General features: G+C 45.4%; 1 protein-coding gene across 3 annotated transcripts in view; it reads right to left on the bottom strand.

Moving 5' to 3' along the window:
- Positions 1-637: 637 nt before the first annotated feature.
- The window catches only part of smg7 (SMG7 nonsense mediated mRNA decay factor), a 54,445-nt gene continuing 32,389 nt past the window's right edge, over positions 638-22,693 (bottom strand). The window contains exons 11-22 of one of the 3 annotated variants that reach the window (XM_062993925.1): positions 20,857-20,917; positions 20,625-20,744; positions 18,983-19,412; positions 18,740-18,881; positions 16,175-16,542; positions 15,743-16,078; positions 13,336-13,485; positions 10,363-10,446; positions 10,106-10,259; positions 7,735-7,905; positions 7,496-7,650; positions 638-2,902 (exon numbers count right to left, since the gene is read on the bottom strand). In XM_062993925.1, coding sequence (XP_062849995.1) covers positions 2,789-2,902; positions 7,496-7,650; positions 7,735-7,905; positions 10,106-10,259; positions 10,363-10,446; positions 13,336-13,485; positions 15,743-16,078; positions 16,175-16,542; positions 18,740-18,881; positions 18,983-19,412; positions 20,625-20,744; positions 20,857-20,917 — 2,285 coding nt within the window. In that variant the 3' untranslated portion in view covers positions 638-2,788. The remainder of the gene's footprint in view (positions 2,903-7,495; positions 7,651-7,734; positions 7,906-10,105; positions 10,260-10,362; positions 10,447-13,335; positions 13,486-15,742; positions 16,079-16,174; positions 16,543-18,739; positions 18,882-18,982; positions 19,413-20,624; positions 20,745-20,856; positions 20,918-22,693) is intronic. The other 2 variants (XM_062993926.1, XM_062993927.1) reach the window with 2 other exon arrangements.

Here is a 22,693-nt window from a genome sequence, read left to right as displayed (position 1 = left end):
TACACATATTTACACATGATCCTAAAATGTACAAAAAGATAATTAAGAAAATTAAGCATAAGGAGGAAATTTAATGAAAGTGAAAACAAGTTTGTGCTTCAGGAAGAGAAAACGGTGCGTCTCTTGCGTTATGAGGAGGACAATATAAATGCAGAATTCAGCCTCCAAGAAAAACAGCAATGTGACTGCAATCACAGCAGGATACGTTACAATCGGCCCTTCGAGGGCCACCATAATGCTGATGTGGCCCTCGGTGAAAATGAGTTTGACACCCCTGACGTAAATGACATGAATCAAATCTGTCGAGTGATACTCGACGATGGACCTGCTACAACGAAATACGATGTCGAGCGGGGCTCGACCTTGGCCCGGAAAGGGTTAAAAACTCCAGCAGCGCTGCTGTGTCTGATCCACTCATACCAGCACAACACACACTGACACACCACCACCATGTCATTGTCACTGCAGCGCTGAGAATCATCCACCACCTAAATAATACCTGCTCTGTAGCGGTCCTGTGGAGAGTCCTGACCACTGAAAAACAGCATGAAAGGGGGGTAACAAAGCATGCAGGGAAACAGATGGACTACAATGTTAAGGTTGATCTGTGTATATATTCAATGAAGAAAAAACCAAGTGAAGAGAACAGGGTTTACTTTATTAAAGGAATAGCTGATTTTTGCATGTCTGACAGTCCACAGAAAGGCAAGAACACAATAAATCAAGTTGGCTTGGTAGGACAAACCCTTTGAAAGCTTCACTCACTGTATTCCTCCCTCCTTCAGCCCTAAACACACACAATATTTTTTTCCATGCAGAATTCTCACAAAAAAGGATAGGATTATTAACACCATGGTTGTTTTTACTGTACTGTACTGTACTGTACTGTGCTGTGGCTGTGTAAAAAGCTGGCTGTTTTTTTGTTTGACATTCATACTGGAATGTTAATACTGCCACCGCCAACACATCCGTCATAATAAAGAAATAGAAGGGGGGGGGGGGGGGGGGGGTACAGTTATCAACCGTACGACCGAATGAATTAAACTTATGATTAAGTGATAAAACGGACAAATCAGAGCGATAATTCATGTAGATCTCTTCACTTAGATTCACTGAAGTTCATGGATTTATTACGCCTCTGTAAATATTTTAAATATACGTTTTTTAAATGCAATGAGGAAGCACAGTCACAGCAAATAGAGCTATTATTTAAAAGTCTCTACACAAAAATAAAAATGTGCTTTCCCTTCATACGAGGACGTCCTTAGAGCCTTCCTTCCGAAGAATACCGATACAGCATGACCGAAAGAAAAGAAGAAAACACCGAATATAGATTTAACCCTTATCTGCGTAGACCTGCGATCAGACGGACCGAAGAAGCAAGGTAAATCGGCGATCGCGTCGACAGGACGACCCATAGTGACGGAACAGAACCGAACGAGCGATTTACATCGGGGTTCGGTCCTTACCTTACGCAGCGAGCGTCCGATTCGGTCAGGTTAGTAGAAACGGAGGCTGTAACCGTTCTGCGCGTGCCTGCGATGCTGAACCAGCAGCTCCGATTGCTGGACCCGTTCGCCAATCGGGACGCTCGTGAGAAACAATATAGCAAGATTGCAAATCAGGGAAGGGAAGGGAAGAGAGAAAAGAAAGCAAGCGCAAACACTGACCAGGCACAAAAAAAATGACGTCTCGAAAGGCAGAACACGAACGAAAGGAGCTGGTAAGCAACTAAGACTGCTAAGGTGCCTCTCCGAAAGCGCTAGAAGGGGCGAGGAGGAATATATAGCCGTATATAAAGAGCTTCCTCTTTAGTAAACTACTGAACATATGAATCCATCATCTCAGAAAGCTAAAATTGCTACATAACGATTCACAAAATACAGTGTTGTTAAATGCAACCTCTATTGCAGCTAAAGACATTACACTCACTATCTATAGTCTAAACCCTACTCCCATTTGCTTCATTATGCTAGAACGATGCTCACAGGAGGTCCGTCTTTGAAAAGAGACAGATGCAGCTTGATTATACCCCTAACCCTTCCGTCCTTCCAGAAAACGAGCAGGCTAGATCTTACAGACAGACAAGACAGACCTCAGTGATGTCCCATGATCCGAATGCAATTCAAAAGAGGCACACTAGACGCCACTTCCATTCCCACCACAGCTACACGAACCCCCCCGGCAAAATGATATAATCCAGAAAATGCACTAATGCAGTCTAGTACTTCAGTTCGTTCGTTCGTTCGTCCGTCCGTCCGTCCTGCTCCTCCTCCAGTCCGTAAATCCATCCTTCTACTCGTCTTCTCGCGCGAAGGTCGGTCCGTCTCCCTTGTGCAGCGCGTCAGTTCCACAAAGCAGGATAAAGCAGGTGGTTTTCGAAGAGGTCCGGTTCAGTCAGAGTCCAGGTAAAACATCAGGAGTACCTATAGACCCCGCTGAGAAAGCACGACCGGTTCTGCGGCGGCTACATGCTGAGCAGTGCAGCAGATCGGGTGCTTTTTTTTTGTTTTTTTTTGTTAAGTCGCGCCCTCGCCGTATAGGCGCGGGGCGACGTATATAGAGAGAGACGGAGAGAGAAAGACGAGAGGAAAGGGGTGCACCTCTCCGGTCGCTCGTGTGAGCGGTCGCATTAGAGCGTGTTGGTTCACGCCGGCTGCCGTCTCCACCCTCTACGCAGGATAACGCCGGGAAACCGATTTTCCGATTGGAGCTTGTGGCTTCGCACCTCTTCTTCTTTTTTCGGAATTGTTACGCACAAGTGCTTTGCGCCGGTTTCGCGACCCGTTCAGTGAGGCGGGTTCATGGTGCCGTGGCCGCGCTGTTGCTTCTGCTTCTGCTGCATGAGGAGCTGCTCCAGTGCAGAAGGGCCTGGCTGCATCATCGAGCTTGACCAGATTGACTGGAAACAAAAAAAATTCATGAATTATTTTATTTATTAGGATTTTTTTTTTTTTTTTTTTTTACATACACTGATCTACACTTTGTAGTTCTACAATTACTGACTGTAGTACATCTGTTTCTCTGCATGCTTTGTTAGCCCCTTTTTATGCTGTTCTTCAATTGTCAGGACCCCCACAGGACCACTACAGAGCAGGTATTATTTGGGTGGTGGATCATTCTCAGCACTGCAGTGACACTGACATGGTGGTGGTGTGTTAGTGTGTGACACCTCACTGTCACTGCTGGACTGAGAATAGTCCACCAGCCAACAGTGTCCTGTGACCACTGATGAAGGTCTACAAGATGACCGACTCAAACAGCAGCGATAGATGAGCGATCGTCTCTGACTTTACATCTACAGGGTGGACCAACTAGGTAGGAGTGTCTAATAGAGTGGACAGTGAGTGGACACGGTATTTAAAAACTCCAGCAGCGCTGCTGTGTCTGATCCACTCATACCAGCACAACACACACTAACTAACACACCACCACCGTGTTATTGTCCCTGCCGTGCTGAGAATGATGCACCACCTAAATAATACCTGCTCTGTGGTGGTCCTGTGGTGGTCCTGACCATTGAAGAACAGGGTGAAAGCAGGTTAATAAAGTATGCAGAGAAATAGATGGACTACAGTCAGTAATTGTAGAACTACAAAGTGCATCTATATGGTAAGTGGAGCTGATAAAATGGACAGTGAGTGTAGAAACAAGGAGGTGCTTTTAAGATTATGGTTGATCGGTACATACAGTGTATCACAAAAGTGAGTACACCCCTCACATTTCTGCAAATATTTTATTATATCTTTTCATGGGACAACACTATAGAAATAAAACTTGGATATAACTTAGAGTAGTCAGTGTACAACTTGTATAGCAGTGTAGATTTACTGTCTTCTGAAAATAACTCAACACACAGCCATTAATGTCTAAATTGCTGGCAACATAAGTGAGTACACCCCACAGTGAACATGTCCAAATTGTGCCCAAAGTGTCAATATTTTGTGTGACCACCATTATTATCCAGCACTGCCTTAACCCTCCTGGGCATGGAGTTCACCAGAGCTGCACAGGTTGCTACTGGAATCCTCTTCCACTCCTCCATGATGACATCACGGAGCTGGTGGATGTTAGACACCTTGAACTCCTCCACCTTCCACTTGAGGATGCGCCACAGGTGCTCAATTGGGTTTAGTCCATCACCTTTACCTTCAGCTTCCTCAGCAAGGCAGTTGTCATCTTGGAGGTTGTGTTTGGGGTCGTTATCCTGTTGGAAAACTGCCATGAGGCCCAGTTTTCGAAGGGAGGGGATCATGCTCTGTTTCAGAATGTCACAGTACATGTTGGAATTCATGTTTCCCTCAATGAACTGCAGCTCCCCAGTGCCAGCAACACTCATGCAGCCCAAGACCATGATGCTACCACCACCATGCTTGACTGTAGGCAAGATACAGTTGTCTTGGTACTTCTCACCAGGGCGCCGCCACACATGCTGGACACCATCTGAGCCAAACAAGTTTATCTTGGTCTCGTCAGACCACAGGGCATTCCAGTAATCCATGTTCTTGGACTGCTTGTCTTCAGCAAACTGTTTGCTGGCTTTCTTGTGCGTCAGCTTCCTTCTGGGATGACGACCATGCAGACCGAGTTGATGCAGTGTGCGGCGTATGGTCTGAGCACTGACAGGCTGACCTCCCACGTCTTCAACCTCTGCAGCAATGCTGGCAGCACTCATGTGTCTATTTTTTAAAGCCAACCTCTGGATATGACGCCGAACACGTGGACTCAACTTCTTTGGTCGACCCTGGCGAAGCCTGTTCCGAGTGGAACCTGTCCTGGAAAACCGCTGTATGACCTTGGCCACCATGCTGTAGCTCAGTTTCAGGGTGTTAGCAATCTTCTTATAGCCCAGGCCATCTTTGTGGAGAGCAACAATTCTATTTCTCACATCCTCAGAGAGTTCTTTGCCATGAGGTGCCATGTTGAATATCCAGTGGCCAGTATGAGAGAATTGTACCCAAAACACCAAATTTAACAGCCCTGCTCCCCATTTACACCTGGGACCTTGACACATGACACCAGGGAGGGACAACGACACATTTGGGCACAATTTGGACATGTTCACTGTGGGGTGTACTCACTTATGTTGCCAGCTATTTAGACATTAATGGCTGTGTGTTGAGTTATTTTCAGAAGACAGTAAATCTACACTGCTATACAAGCTGTACACTGACTACTCTAAGTTATATCCAAGTTTCATGTCTATAGTGTTGTCCTATGAAAAGATATAATGAAATATTTGCAGAAATGTGAGGGGTGTACTCACTTTTGTGATACACTGTATATATATGGAACCTTTTGCACCCATGCACTCTGCACAGGCACCTCTAACCGCCAATCAGGGGTCCTTACACAGCGTTTGAAGACCTGCCAATTATACCCACTAGATGGCGCCCTGGCGACCGGTGTCAACTCCGAGTTTCGGACCGAGGAGTCTCGGAATATCCCACTGCGCCTATTTACTAGAATTTTAACGTCATGTTTAATACACTTTGGTTACATCCATGACAGGAACGGTAGTTACTCATTACACAAGATTCATCAGTTCACAAGTTTAATGTCAAACACAGTCATGGACAAATTAGTATCCTCAATTCACCCGAGTGCATGTCTTTGGACTGTGGGAGGAAACCAGAGCACCCGGAGAAAACCCACGCAGACACGGGGAGAACATACAAACTCTACACAGAAAGGACCCAGACCACTCCACCTGGGTATCGAACCCAGCACCTTCTTGCTGTGAGGCGTCAGTGCTACCCACCGAGCCGCCGTGCCGCCTTAATGAATTATTTTAGGCTCACATTTTACAAAGAGATTTAAATCTGACACAGGGTTTTATGTGTGCGTTCACAATAATAAATTGTTCAAATTTCCACCTGCATTCTGACGATCCTACCTTCTGTGTATCTTTGGCTCCTGTCTAAAAACAAACTTTATACAGTACATATTTTACCCTACATTCAGACCGGCAGCAATGCGACACCTTTTGATTTCAAGTAGAGCCGGCGATTTCGGGTGACCGAAGTGGATCGATTTGGCGATTGTTAACAGTATCTAAGAGTTGAGCAATGTGGTCGCACATTTTTTGGTTTCCTGAACACAGGGCGATGAGCAATCAACGATTTTGCCAACAAGAGATGGAAAATCGCTGGTGGTCTAAACGCAGGGTGATATATTTATGGCCTTTAAGCATAACATGGAGATACAGTGACTTACAATTGTGTTTGAATATAATGTGAGCCACTGAGAATCAAGTGCCTTAATGAAGGGTCCAACAGTGGCAACTTGGTGGTGGTGGTAGGGCTTGAACCAGTGACCTTCTGATCACTAGACCAGTACTATAACCACTAAGCTTTTCTCTGCTAACCTTGGAAACATACACTAAGTGGGAAAATCAGAATTCTGGGTCATATCATTTGTGTGTGCTCAGGTATGCAGAGGTCTATTATTCAAGCCCACCACTGCTAAGATAGAATCTCGGTGGTGCTATTGGCATGGCTGGATTACTGACCGGGCCAGTGGGGCCAGCACCCAGGGGCCCTTGAGGTCAGGGGGCCCCGGGGGGGCCCTGGCCCAAAACATTTTGCGATGCCTATCAACATTTATGATACAATATATTTTTATTTCCGAGGGCCCTCCATTTTAAGGATTCTCTGACTATTAGGGACTTTGACCCCAGGGCCTCTTGGGGGACCTACCCATGCTTTTGGGTCCCCTAGCCATGCTTTTGGGTCCCCTAGCCATGCTTTTGGGCCCTAGCCATGCTTTTGGGCCCCTTATGAAAATGGATGAGGTGTTGTGGCACTGCTCTGACTTCGACTTCTGGCTATTAGGGGTCCTAGGAAAGAGGGGGGCATATTTTTAGAGGGCCCTGGTTATGAGAGCCCCTACCAGGGGGCCCTAGAGAAGAGCAGGGCATACCATTAGAGGGCCCTCGATCACGAGGGCCCCTGCTATGGGGCCCTTGACTTCCATAGAAGTCGTTTACCATGGCTCCTTGACTTTCTAGGGACCTTTCAGGCCCTTACTTAATGTTTCTGAATTTGTATTGTTTCAAAATTATTATGTTCAATAACAATATGTCCAACAGTGAGCTCACTTTAAAGGCTAACTCACTCGCTGCAGCATATCCTTCAGATCTGAACATGAGCCTTTGCCCAGGGGCCCAGACTATCCTTAATCCGTCCTTGGCTATTGGCCTTGGGGTTGAGTGGCTGAAGCATTGCAATGGATCAGGGGCCTGTCAAGGGTTCTCCTGTATTGTGCCCAGTGTTTAGCAGTAAAAACAGACTTGAATAAAGCATGCAAGTTTACCAGATGATATGAAAATCATAAACATTACAGCTGCATTGGGTAGAACACAGGGTTCCATCAGTTCTCACCTCACAACCCAAATTCCAGACAATGTGTGTATAGACCCACCCTGCCAGAATTACAATACCTGCTACATAGGTTATTCTAGTGGGGTTACGTTATTCTTTTCCAACATATTCACCTTAAAGCTGTCCAGAAGAACGGTGGACGAGTCCTCCATCGGTATGTCTTGAGCTGCCCAGCTGTTGGTTGGCGCGCCCTGGTGCCAGGTGTTTGGCTCTTGAACGGAGGATGACGGGCCAGCAGGCAAGTAATCCAGACCAAAGCCACTTACACCTAAAACGAAAGAGCCTCCATAGTTTTAATTAAATACTTTAAAACAACACACTGATACATCTGGTTCATTTAGGGTTTATTTACCAGTCTTTTCAGCCTTCCAGCGGTCGGCTGCTCTGCGATCGCGGCTGTCCGGCGTGCCGATAGGGCCGAAATTGGAAAAGGGCAGAGCGCCGTGGCTGTGGGTGGGAGGAGACGAAGGCAGGCTGCTGGGGTTGGACGAGTGAGGCGACTGGCTGGCTGGGGTTGAGTGATCTGCCGACAAAGAACAAAACATGCTTATTAGGAACATGTCTTAGTGAAAAGAGCTTCAAATCACAGCGGTTACTCTATGCGCTTACCTCAATTATTAAATACTAAAATACTGTAAAGAAATGTTAAAATGAAAACACCAAGCCGCTCAGGTGGCGCAGCGGTAAAAAGACACGCGCTGCAACCAGAGCTGGATTTCGAAGGAGCGTCGTTTCGAATCCAGCTCTGCCTTCACGGTCGAGGCTGGGCGGCTATGGACAACGATTGGCCTGTTGTCCGGGTGGGGGGCGGGACTTGAGACCGTAGGGGATGCTCTCTCAGGAACGGGGCGGTCGCGCCCTCTGCTGGCTGGTTGGTGGCGCCTGTATGGAGACGGGAGGGGGTGTGGCGGGGTGTGTGATCCTCCGTGCACAGTACTCTGCCGCGCTACACTCGTCAAGTGTGGGTGATAAGACGGTCGATTGGCTGTGCACGTTTCGGAGGAGACGTGGAACGGCCTCGTCAGCCCCAATCAGGAGCAGGAATCCGCACTAACGAGAGGATGATAGATGGGACGAAATTGGACGTGCTAAATAAAAAAAAATTATAAAAAAATAAAAAAAATATGAAAACACCAGTCTGTGTTACAGATCGTACATGGCTGGGCGAACCCTGGATCCCAGCAGTCATAGGCTAGCATTATTTACAATGTACCACCCAAGCACCCAATTGGGAATTGAAGGCCTTGCTTAAGGGCTCAACAGTGGCAAACTGTCAGTGGTGGGGTTTGACTAGTAAGCGACCTTCTGTATCCATGTTCATGAGGTATTCAGAATGATTTGTGCTTTCATGGCACTAAGTTTGCCATCTGATAGCAATGACTAGTCAGAAAGGACTGAACAAATCAAAAAGTGTTCCATAATACCAGGATTATACACTTGTTTAAATGTTTTAGGCCAGAAACAGCTATCTGCTTCAGATTGGTCGTGCAGTTCCACTATTTAACCGGCAGATGGTGCCAGACTGTTACATGGTACTAAATGCTGAAGCAGTGCAACTACGTACATACTGTATGTTAAATACATGGAGCAAAATAAATGTGTAGACATGTAGTATGAATTATCCTTAGTTTGTTAAAGTCCTGGGGTGGTGGCATCAAGGCTGGAGAAACCAGCAAACTAAAAAAGCTGGTGAGGAAAGCCAGCTCTGTGGTGGGTATGGAGCTGGACATTCTGGAGGTAGTGCAGAAGAGGAGGATAAAGGAAAGCTGGGCAGTTCATTATAGAAGTTCTTTTGTGCCCACTGCCATCAGACTGCATAACAACAGCAGAATACATGGGCTGTCCTCACAATGACCAGCCAGCCTCCCTACTCCACCTGACCTTTTTATTCCAACACCTTTTGTTGCACTTGACTTTACATTACATACTACTCACATATGAATATACAGGGTGAGTCAAAAGTCGCAGGACACTCTTTTATTTCAGAAACGAAAGGGAAAATGACATATCCGAATACCCCAGCAAGTAATGGGTGAGGGGGCCTATCTTTCAGGCTACATGGCCGCCATCTTGAAAGCCGCCATATTGGATCAGGGGCAAGTTTTTCCAACGGGAAGGTGGTCATGTAGCATATCAAAGAAGACCAGAGTTTTCTCAGAGATCGATTGCCGCAATCAGATTTGCGATATCTCTCGCGGTTCAAAAGGGAACGTTCCCCGTGATGCACAGCTACTTGACGTGTTCAGTGTGTTGTCCCTGGTGCTGAACACAGAGCTGGAGGCGCCGGATCCGATCGTCATGAACCCGCATGAGAATCTCTGGAGAAACGCTCTCGCGAGCCTCCACGACGCGGTGCTGAAGGTGGCGTTTGTTGCGGATTTTCTCAGCCCACACAATTCGTTCGAGATGACCCCGGAGATGGTGTGAGACAGTGGCGAGGTCGACCGCCAGAACGTGAGGTACTGGAGTGACGGAAACCCTCACCGGACGGCAGACACCGAAATCGTAGGTGATGTGAAGGTTATGGTGCGATGTGGAATATGGGGCAGCCGTGTAATCGGAGGTTAGATTGTTGTGCTTTTAGCACATATGGGTCCGCATATCACTTTAATACATGCCGTTATGAATGACAGGCACCCACTTGAACCTTAGGTTTTCCCTGTTTTGTAAATGTATCCCGAATGCAACCCTGTTAACAAACACAATTAAGAACGTCTATATACCTGAGCTGGCAGGGAGGGGTGGGGACCATGGAGTTCCTTCAAACAGGGAGTACAAGGAGGGTTCCTGGTGCATCATAGGAACATCGGGCTTTGGTGTGGGGGCCATGTTTTTACCGTAGGCCTCGCTGAATATACTGTTGTTTTGGTAGTTCTCCTGGAAAGTAAGGACAATCATTCAGTGCTGGTTATCAAGCTTTTGTGTGAGTAAGGTTGCCACCTAGTGGTGATAGCAGAGCGATAAGAGTGATCAGGCCTACCTGAACGGGAAAGACTGAACGGTGCAGCAGTGATGACTGAGCCAGTACCTCTGGTGCATTGTCTAGCCTGGACTGGTTTGGTAACTGTGAGAAGTAGAGAAAATAGTGATAAATAATACTATAATACACAGTAATTATAGTACTATGATAATATAGTAATAACAGCAAAGAGACAAAAATGCACAGTGCTTATTATATGTAAATATTGGAAATAAATTGGTATTTATTATTATTAATTAATTTATTTATTTATTTTCCCCTTTTTCTCCCACTATAGCGCATCCAATTGTTCAATTTGCATCGTGCTTCCTCTCCGTCTATGCCGAACCCCGCCCTGACCGAGGAGATCGAAGCAAACCCGCATCCCCTCCGAAACATGGGCAGCAGCCGGATGCATTTTTGCCACCCACACACTGATGAGTGTGGCGCCACCTAGCGTTGCATGCGGAGAGACACACCCTAAGAGATGACCTTCATCATATCTGTGCCGGCGCCTCTAATCAGCCGGCAGAGGTCGCAATCGCATTCTGACAGAGAGAGACCCACATCCGGTTCTTTGTCCCGCCTCCCAACTGAGCAACCGGCCAACCGTTGCTCGTACAGCCGCTCGGCCTCGAACCGGTAATGCGGAGCTGGATTCTATGCGAGGTACTCAGAATCCAGCTCTGGTCGCAGCGTGTCTTTTTACCGCTGCGCCACCTGAGCGGCGTTTGATTTATTTATTTATTAGGATTTTAACATCACGAGGTGTTTAAAATCCCAACAACATTGCTGCATCTGATACACATTTACTGACTGAGCTTTATACAGCATTTAAAATTAGAACACTATTATGACTGAGGTGTTTAACACTGCTGCACTTGATACACTCGTACAAGTATAACAACAAAGTGTGCAGAGCGCCAGTCAGTAATTGTATACCTACACGTCGATCTACATGACCTTGTTACCTGCTCGCTCTCCCCTTTTAGTTATGCTGTAATAATTAGGGCTGCCGGAGTCTAAAACTCTCTGTAAAACTGTTTTACTCAACTAGCATTGTACATTATTAACTACATTCTCTGTTGTTTTACCCCGAGGGCATTCTGATGGAAACCTGTTTACCCGCCGAGGTTAAGGATTGAATTCGAGACTGCCGTGACAACGATGCTGCTCCTGCCGGATGTGACGGGTAATTGCACTAACAATGACAAGAACTCACTACAGACTTTATTGAAGACTAGACCGAATGATAACTCTATTATTATTATTTATTTATTCATTTAATTAATGCCAGTTACTGTATAACTTTTAGTTAATTTAATTCTGTGTTTGTATGATTGTGTAAATCCTATTTAATTAAAGTATCCTCCAGACCACCCAAGAAGGATGGGCCCCGCTGAGTCTGGTTCCTCTCAAGGTTTCTTCCTGTAATTTTCAGGGAGTTTTTCCTTGCCACGGTCGCCCTCGGCTTGCTCAACAGGGGTTTTTGTATCCGTTGGTCCTGGATTTTGTAAAGTTGATTTGAGACAATGTCTATTGTAAAAAGCGCTATATAAATAAAGTTGACTTGACTTGACATGACATGTTTATGTTTCTCTGTAGGATAGATGTCACTTTTTAAAATAACCAATAACCAATAACCTGTAAGTGCCGGATAGGTGTACCTAATAAAGTGCTCAGTGAGTGTACGTAGGGCTGTCGCGCTAACCGCAATTTTGAAATATCGCGGTATAGACCAGCCAACCGCAGGGCATGCTGGACAACCGCAACACCACGATATTCACGTTTTTTCTTTCTTTCTTCTCCTTTTTTTTATTGTTGCAGGGTCCATCTTGTTTTATACGCTTACATTCGTGCGTAATAAATGTTAAATAAATTCATAATGAAAATGAGCTAGGAGCGACATTTTCCCGCAACCTGTTCTCATGCCTTGCTGCTGAGTGTCAGGCTTTGTGTTTTAAAATGTAAACAATCGCAACAGGAATTATAGGCAAGTTTATTAATGATTAAATTGAGTTCACACTCAATAAATACTTGTAATTTAGACTATATTTAAACAGCCTCGGCGAACTAAAACACTTAATGACGGTTAATATGGCATTGCAGCCTGCAGATTCTCTCTTGCTGGCTTGCTGGAATGATTTAAATGCATTTTTTCGTTGAATAAAAATGTATTGAAACGAATAAGAACTTGAAACGTAGTATATATTGTTATGTTAATTATACCTACTAAATAGATGGTTAATAGTGGCGCGATAACCAGGCTAGACTTTCTCTGATCTCTAAAGTCGCATGCAGGTACAGTACATCTACAGTGTATTAATGCAACGAGCACCATCAGAGAGAGTTTTAGTACCGAGGGGAACATCGCTACCCCACTCGGATCCTCTCTAAAACACATCAGGTGAACATGTTGGTTCGTCTAGCGCGCATGATAACGCAGGTTTAAACTCTTACAGACTTTATTCTTTATTCTATTTTTTTTACCATATTTTGATTAGATGTGCATTTAAAATATTTAGCCTAAACACTTTTTTTTTGTTTCACAGTGTATATCTAACCTAGGCTAGAAGCTTATTTAAACCTTTTTTTAATAGAGAAAAGACGCGCATCCCTGCTCTGTTCTGTATTTAACAATAGCCTAAACCCGCATTTCATTGGTCTTAAAGCTGTCTCATCTTTGTCATTATAAAGCAATAATATATCGAATCATAGCCTAACAATAAAGCTTGTTTACATAGCTCTAAAATCCAGATCAATTAAGTAATTTTCAAAAACAACAAAAAAATGGCGATATAACCGCATACCGCGATATTGAGACAGGCTGAATACCGCAAGGGGAAATTCTGTCACCGCGACAGCCCTAAGTGTACGTAGTATTGGTTTTAAATCCCGAAACTAGTTCATAAGAGCTCAGTGTTAGTGTGGAAAAAAAAAAACAGATGAGAAATATGAAACCATGTCCGAGATGATGAGGGGAAAACCACATACAAACATGTTTCTTCCCGGAGCAGAGTTAAGAGGGCCGGCCAAGGCCTGGTAGAAATCATGAGGCTTAGTAAAGACCAGCTCCTCCTCCTCCTCAAAGTCTGCCAGAGTTTTTAACAGGTCTGGAGGAAGAAGAGGAGAGCTCTTGTTGCCCTAGTGAGAGATGAAGCACAAAGGGATAGAAGAAAACAGAAGAGAAACATGGGGGAAAAAAGAGAGAAAGGAAAACAGTCCGGTAAGAAAAGAGGAAAACAGAGGAAGAGTTGTTCAAGAGTCCAAGCTGACGTCTGTGAGTATTGGTTCTGTTGAGCTGTACCTGACTAATACACCGATCAGCCATAACATTAAAACCACCTCCTTGTTTCTACACTCACTGTCCATTTTATCAGCTCCACTTACCATATAGAAGCTCTTTGTAGTTCTATATTAGTCCATCGGTTTCTCTACATACCTTTTTAACCTGCTTTTACTCTGTTCTTCAATGGTCAGGACCACGACAGAGCAGGTATTATTTTATTAATTTATTTATTTTATATTTTGTCATGCTTCCTCTCCACCAATGCGATCCCTGCTCTGATTGAGGAGAACGAAGCTAACCCACGCCCCCTCCGACGCGAGGGCAGCAGCCGTACGCATCTTATCACCTACACTTTGACGAGTGCAGCTCAGCGTTGTGTACGGAGAGACGCACCCTGAGAGCACTTTTTTCTCATCTCTGTGCAGGCGCCATCGATCAGCCAGCAGAGGTCGTAATTGCACCAGTCATGAGAGAGAGAGAGAGAGAGAGAGAACCCATCCGGCGTAGTCCCGTCCGTATCTGAACAACGGGCCGATCGTTGTTCACGTGGCCGCTCAGCCTTAGCCGGCAGTCAGAGCCGAGATTCGATACAATGTATTCGAGATCCCAGCTCTGGCTCCAGCGTGTGTTTTTACAGCTGCGCCACCTGAGCGGCGAGCAGGAATAGACCACTGAAGTCGTGCGTCATTCTGTAGTCCTCGTTATGCCCATATTTGGAGACCCGGGTCTAAGCCCGATTTCCAATGGCAAAAATGAACGGGGTTTTCGAAAAATCGGCTCGAACGCATCCTGTGCTAAATAAACATGTTCAAAACCCTATACGTTTTGTCCTATGTACAATTTTCTTTTTGCTACACGAAAGCTATAGCTACTGCGCATTAATTAGACGCAACCATCCTTGCTTTCTACATTAATGTAGCTAGCTACTAAAAATATCAACCAAAACTTGTGAATATCACTAAACTGTTACACTGGTGAATCGCGCTGCTTCGTGCGGTTATTTAAGAGGCTTATAAAAATAAAAATAAAAAAGAATAATTTAAGAGGCTTCCAGTCCAGTGACGTCAATTCAGTGCGCAGTAGCATTAGCTTACATGTAGCAATATTCATATTTTGACTCTTTAACGACTTCATAATTCAGAGGATCCAGTGATAATAGACGGAAGAATCTCCAGAGAACAAAACGTAACAGCTTTGGAACATTTTTTTATGACTACAGGATGCGAGAGAGGCAATTTTCGAAATCTCCATTAATTTTTCCCATTCAAAATTTCTCTTAGACCCGGGTTACCAAATATGGGCATGACAACATGGCGTGGACTACAAAATGACGACACGACTTCAGTGGTCTATTTAGGTGGTGGATCATTCTCAGCACATGACAATGACATGGTGGTGGTGTGTTAGTGTGTGTTGTGCTGGTATGAGTGGATCAGACACAGCAGTGCTGCTGGAGTTTTTAAACACCTCACTGTCGCTGCTGGACTGAGAATCGTCCACCAACCAAAAATTTCCACCCAACAGCACCCCGTTGGCAGCGTCCTGTGGCCTCTAATGAAGGTCTCAAAGATGACCGACTCAAACAGCAGCAGTAGATGAGCGATCGTCTCCGACTTTACATCTACAAGGTGGACCAACTAGGTAGGAGTGTCTAACAGAGTGGACAGTGAGTGGACACGGTATTTAAAAACTCCAGCAGCGCTGCTGTGTCTTATCCACACACCACCACCATGTCAGTCACTGCAGTGCTGAGAATGATCCACTCCTGACCATTGAAGAACAGGGTGAAAGCAGGTTAAAAATGTATGTAGAGAAACAGATGGACTACAGTCAGTAATTGTAGAACTACAAAGTGCTCCTATATGATAAATGGACAGTAAGTGTAGAAACAAGGAGGTGGTTTTAATGTTATGGCTGATCGGTGTATACTGATAAGCTTAATAGCTTAATTACCAAACCATTAACACTCGGTTAGCAGTGTAAATTAGTAAGTATATCACTGACTAGGTTAAAAAGTCAAACATTAATATAAAAAACAAGAGCAGTATATCCCTTGCAGTGAAATATGATCCCTTAAAACTCGTCCATATTACCAAATAAAAATGTACAAACCTCATAGGGTGGCACTCGGGGCGTGTTATCCTGTTCTGGGCAGAAGACTCCAGCCTGGTGTTTGCCCATCCTCTCCGCCATGCTGCCCCTGCTCTCGTTCATACGGTACGGCGGCTCCCAGTAAAAATCTTGCATCTTGACGTCTTGGAAATTAATCTTCTTGTCCATGCTGGGCTGGGGTGGCTGCATGGGCACAGCCGGGGGCATGGAGTGCTCGAAAAGCTTCATGTGGTCCTGGGTGGGCATGAAGAAAGGTTGCTTGACTGGCATGGGCATCTTAGCCATTGAGGGTTGAGCGTGATGGTTCCACATCTGGTCGGACACGGGCATGAACTGCTAATCCGGAAAGACGGAAAGAAGAAGCGGTGTCATTAAAAAAAATTTGAAAAATTATTACTGATGATGTCACAGTTTGTCACTTATTGGCATTACCTGCTGCATGCCGGTGTGGTGAGGCGGACTCTTGCCCAGCTGAGAGCTCTGCTTGGTGGGCGACTGCTGCTGCTGTACCTGAAGCTGCACACCCTGCTTCAGAGCCGCTTTGGAAGGCTGAGGATGAGCCGTCTGTGGTTGGGGCTGGGCTGGGGGTGGTCCTTGAGCGAGGCCACCGGGGCCGGACGGCCTCTGCTGGCTGTAGGGAATGTGAGAGGGCTTTCCAGACTGCACCTGATTGGCAGACTGGGGGTGGGAGGCGGACTGCAGGTAGGAGGCGGAGACGGACACGCTCGCTGGAAAGGTGAAACCGGGGTTCATGGAGAATGCTACAGGGGGTGGGATGACATACGCTGGCGGGGGAAATCCTGGTGCAGAGAGAAGAGAGAAGATGACTACAGGCTGCACTATAATCAGGACGAATTTAAACAAAAAGACAAAACTAATGACGAATATTTACGACCGCAAATCAGAAAAAGTTGGGACAGTATGGAAAATGCAAATAAAAACGTAGTGTTCCTTACATTTACGTTGCAGACAGTTTGAACATGAATTAATGTTTTGTCTGCTCAACATTATTGTATTTATTAATATACCTCCATTCCTGCAATTTGGGACAGGGGCAATCCAGGAAAGCATCCAGGAAAGGCTTTGATGAGCAAAGATGATCAGAGGATCTCCAGTTTGTCAACAAATGTGTGAGAAAATGATTGAAATGTTTAAAAACGATGAACCTCAAAGAAAGATTGGAAAGGATTTGCATATTTCTCCCTCTACAGTGCATAATATCATTAAACCATTCAAGGAATCAGGAGGAATTTCGGTGCGAGGCCAAGGGTGCAAGCTTAAGCTGAAGGCCTGTGATCTTCGACCCCTCAGACGGCACTGCATCAAGAACCGCCACTCAACAATAGCTGATATAACCACATGGGTGAGGGATTACTTCGGCAAACCTTTATCAAGCACTACAATACAGAGTTACATGCACAAATGATACTTAAAACTTTACTGTGCAAAAAAGAAGCCTTATGTTAACCATGTCCAGAAGCGGCGTCGACTTCTCTAAGCTCGGAGGCATCTATGATGGACCATTACACATACCCCTTTTCCACCAAAAAAAACGTGGTTCTTGAACCGGTTCTGTTCAGGTTTTTCTGAACCTAGGTGTTGTGTAGAGAACCGACGCGCGTTTCCACAAGTTTTTGAGAACCAAGCAGCGTCATCATCGATGGCATTACATACTAAGAGTTAAGAGCAGTAATATCATGGCGGAGCGTGTAGATTACGTGCGAGCATTTGTGCTGCTGTTACAGATGTTTGTTTTTATGTAAAAAGCATCGATCGAACAATCGGTGATAAGAAGACGTGACGTGTTTGTCGCAGTCGTTGTTTTATTTAGTTCATTATCGTGAGAAGCGTTTTGCGCTTCGGTTTCACCGCGACTCTCGGCGCAAATAGCCGATTTGCTCAGCGCTCGACTTGAGCGGTGAAAGATCACTAAAGTTCCACAACACGAACATCCATCTGTGTGAAAAAACCATCAAATCTACTCTAAAATACAACATGTATCTGTGTTTAGCTGGATTTACTTCTCGTGTGTTTATGCAGCTCGGGGAGTTGAAAAAGCTTCAGGCTTTATTTTTCACGTTAAGCGTTTTTCGTTCTGTCCGGGTCACGTTTACCACGTTATATCACACAGTTCACCTTTTTAAAGGCGCTTTGAAAAAATGTAAATCAGGAGAACTTTAAAAGATAAAAATGCAGCATTAAGCTCCATACGAGACACCAGCTGACGCCATTGTTGCTAACGCTACACTGTACGACATGACACGCCCACCGACGGACGTCACGGTTCGGGCTGAAAAACCAAGTATTCTGTGGTGCCAGATTGGCCCGCAAGTTCGCTGTCTGGAACCTCTTTTTTCCGGTGGAAACACGCGGAACCGGTTCAAAGTCAAGTTCGGGAACCGGAACGGGCTCCGTGCCGCGTCTGTGCAAAAGGGGTAACGGTGGAAACGTGTATTGTGGTCAGATGAATCAGCATTCCAGGTCTTTTTTGAGAAAAAAACGGACGCCGTGCGCTCCGGACCAAAGATGAAAAAGACCATCCGGACTGTTATCATGGTATGGCGGTGTGTCAGTGCCCTTGTCAAAGGTCATTTACACTTCTGTGATGGCAGCATTAATGCAGAAAAGTACATCGAGATCTTAGAGCAACATGTGCTGCCTTCAAGACGTCATCTTTTCCAGGGACGTCCATGTATTTTTCAACAAGACGATGCAAAACCACATGCCGCACACATTACAAAGGCATGGCTGAGGAAGAAAAGGGTACGTAGTACAGGACTGGCCTGCCTGCAGTCCTGACCTGTCCCCAATAGAGAATGTGTAAGGAAATGAACTTTGAAATTTGAAATGAAAAAATGTGACGTCTTTTAAGTGTGGTGAAAAGGAATGGCAACATTACATAGAGGTAAATGCTGTACTGTCCCAACTTTTTTTTGAATGTGTTGCAGGCCTGAAATGCAGGAATCATTACATCATTACAGTTGTGTGTGTGGGTACCTGGCCTGCTGGGAAGAGGGGGAAAGGCTCCTGGGTGATGTATGGGGATGAACTGTGAAGAGCAGGTCGTCTGAGTCTGCGTGACTGGGGTCTTTCTAGCTTCAGACACTGGAGTTTTCCTCATTTCTGACTGACTTTTGACCTTCAGAGAAATCATCATAGCACCATCAGCCAAAACAATTAAACCAAATAAAAAAAAAAACCATAAGCAATTAAAATAAATAAATAAAAAACACCACATACATCAAATGTCACCTGTTTGCCTGCGTCGGATGCCTTATCATGGCTGTTTTTCTTGACCTCGCTCTTCCTCTTGCCGTCCTTCTTCTGTTCGCTCTTTAACGGCGCTCCGTTGCCCTTGCTGAAGCCGGATCGCTCCTTTCCCGCATCCCTGTGCTGCTGGGTCCGGTTCTGCTCGCGACTTTGCTCGCGGGGTTTGATGTTCTCTTTGAACGTGACCACGGGCCTCTCGCTGCCGTCCAGACCGCTGCTCTGACTCTTGCCCATGGAAAGCACCGATTTGAGGCCCAGTGAGCTGTCGTGAGGGTTCTGCTCGCCGTTCGAGGACTCCTGGAGAACAGACGGCTCCTTCTCTTGTGGCTGTTCTATTGCCAGCTCGGGGATGGCGGTGAGGAAGAGGAGCAGGCCGTCGCTGATGCGACACTGAATCAGACTGGGAATACAGTGAGGGATATTAAGACAAATGCTTGCATGCAACAATTACACTATATTGCCAAAAGTATTCGCTCGTGTGCCTTCACACGCATATGAACTTGAGTGACGTACCATTCTTAATCCATAGGGTTTCATATGATGTCGGCCCACCCTTTGCAGCTATAACGGCTTCCACAAGGTTTAGGAGTGTGTTTATGGGAGTTTTTGACCATTTTTCCAGAAGCACATTTGTGAGGTCAGACACTGGTGTTGGACTAGAAGGCCTGGCTCACATCCCAAAGGTGTTCTATCGGGTTGAGGTCCGGAGTTCTTCCACACCAAACTTGCTCATTCGTGTCTTTATGAATCTTGCTTTGTGCACTAAGGCGCAGTCATGTTGGAACAAGAAGGGGCCATCCCTAAACTGTTCCCACAAAGTTGGGAGCATGAAATTATCCAAAATCTCTTGGTATGCTGAAGCATTAAGTGTTCCTTTCACTGGAACTAAGGGGCCGAGCCCAACTCCTGAAAAACACCCCCACACCATAATCCCCCCTCCACCAAACTTTACACTCGGCACAATGCAGTCAGACAAGTACCGTTCTCCTGGCAACCGCCAAACCCAGACGGAGAAGCGCGATCCGTCACACCAGAGGACACGTCTCCTCTGCTTTAGAGTCCAGTGGCGGCGTGCTTTACACCACCGCATCCGACGCTTTGCATTGCGCTTGGTGATGTAAGGCTTGGATGCACCTGCTCGGCTATGGAAACCCATTCCATGAAGCTCTCTACACACTGTTCTTGAGCTAATCTGAAGGCCACATGACCTCTGCGCACTACGTGCCTCAGCATCCGCTGACATTTTACGTGGCTACCACTTTGTGTCCGAGTTGCTGTCGTTCCCAATCGCTTCCACTTTGTTATAATACCACTGACTGTTGATTGTGGAATATTTAGTAGCGAGGAAATTTCACGACTGGACTTGTTGCACAGGTGGCATCCTATCACGGTACCACGCTGGAATTCACTGAGCTCCCGAGAGCGACCCATTCTTTCACTAATGTTTGTAGAAGCAGTCTGCATGCCTAGGTGCTTGGTTTTATACACCTGTGGCCATGGGAGTGATTGGAACACCTGAATTCAATGATTTGGATGGGTGAGTGAATACTTTTGGCAATATAGTGTATGTCAGGAAAAACTTTATTTAAAAAAAGAAAATACTGGAACTTACTTCGGGTGATTGTCTGCCACCCACTTGCCCAGGTTGATGAGTCTTTGTTGCCGGGCATGAATCATAAGAGTTTCTTTGCCTACCACAACACCCTGATGTCCTTTGGAAAAGTCCAACAACCTAAAAAATGTCAATTAAAAAGTAACAGAAACAAAATGAAAAAAATCCACATCAACGGAAGACGTCTCAGTAAGATCTCAACGTCAAGTAATAAGCTGATATTAAAAGCTACCTTAATGCAGGTCTCAGAGCCAGAAACCCTTGCAACTCAAATTCTTCTGCAAGAGGAGTCGCTGTAACAGAAATAGACAGTTTTAGTATACACCGCTCAGCCATAACATTAAAACCACCTCCTTGTTTCTACACTCACTGTCCATTTTATCAGCTCCACTTACCATATAGAAGCACTTTGTAGTTCTACAATTACTAACTGTAGTACATCTGTTTCTTTCATGCTGTTCTTCAATGGTCAGGACCCCCACAGGACCACCACAGAAGCAGGTATTATTTAGGTGGTGGATCATTCTCAGCACTGCAGTGACACTGACATGGTGGTGGTGTGTTAGTGTGTGTTGTGCTGGTATGAGTGGATCAGACACAGCAGCGCTGCTGGAGTTTTTAAATACCGTGTCCACTCACTGTCCACTCTATTAGACACTCCTACCTAGTTGGTCCACCTTGTAGATGTAAAGTCAGAGACGATCGCTCATCTATTGCTGCTGTTTGAGTTGGTCATCTTCTAGACCTTCAGCAGTGGTCACAGGGCGCTGTTGGCTGGATATTTTTGGTTGGTGGACTATTCTCAGTCCAGCAGTAACAGCTAGGTGTTTAAATTATCCACTCATACCTGCACGACACACTAACACACCACCACCATGTCAGTGTCATTGCTGTGGTCTGAATGATCAACCACCTAAATAATACCTACTCTATGGTGGTCCTGGGAGAGTCCTGACCATTGAAGAACAGCATGAAAAGGGGCTAACAAAGCATGCAGAGAAACAGATGGGCTACAGTCAGAACTGCAAAGTGCTACAATGATTGGCTCATCCTTTGGGTTGGATGTCGGAGGGGGTTCATCATAACTGATGCAATAACAACCTCTGCTGGCTGACCAATTGCTCCTGCACAGAGACGGGGAATAATGGAGATCAGTGTGTGACTCTCTGTATGCAAGACTGGGCCCTATATGTACTCGTCTTGTGCAGGTGAAAAAAACAGTTGACTGCTACCAAAGCGTCGGAGGAGGAGCATGTTAGTCACGGCTCTCCTCAGTCAAAAGTGGAAGTCAGCAGCAGTAGAAAGGAAGTGAAATACAGTCAGGTAATTGGATACGACTAGATTTGGAGGACAATAGGAGAAATGCAGATATAATCTGCTCAATCCAAATATAGATGATCTGACCGGTTTGGTACACAACGTTTCCCTGAAAACCCCATGCTCTCATGCCAGTTGGTGACAATTCACGGATGTTGCTCAAGGTTTGTCTCTATGGACAGTGTACAAAGTCGCTCTTGTTGTTGGTTATGGGCTCCTGCTGTCTTGTTAGACAGAACACAGCAACTATAAGATTTACTTTCTAGAAAGATCTACAATTCATTGTTATGGTATAGGCATTTATTACAGAAGAGATACTCTGATGTACTGAATTAGAGTATTAGGGCTGGGTGATATGGATCAAAAATAATATCTCGATATATTTTAGCTGAACGGCGACATACGATATATATCTCGATATTTTTTCATCCCATAAGGTAATAACAACAAGACACTTCTGAGACAAAGCTACATGTTCCAAATAGGGCTGAAACGATTCCTCGAGTAACTCGAGTAATTCGATTACTAAAAATGATCGATTCAAATTTTTTGCATCGAGGAATCGTTTATCCCATACACCGATACACAGCTCACGGTGTTCCGCACGGACTTTCACTTTTACAACGGGATTGCGCTGTGTGCAGGTGGTTCGCGGCAATTAAAAATTGGACGTTAATAAAAGTACATCTAATATGCATTACAACAGGACTGATTTTGATGGGGGGCTGTGTCTTTAAATATCCGTAAGTTTG

The sequence above is a fragment of the Trichomycterus rosablanca genome, chromosome 4, assembly GCF_030014385.1.
Source record: "Trichomycterus rosablanca isolate fTriRos1 chromosome 4, fTriRos1.hap1, whole genome shotgun sequence".
NCBI lineage: Eukaryota > Metazoa > Chordata > Actinopteri > Siluriformes > Trichomycteridae > Trichomycterus > Trichomycterus rosablanca.
The sequence above is the reverse complement of the archived record's forward strand: the minus strand, read 5'-3'. Positions and strand labels throughout refer to the sequence as shown.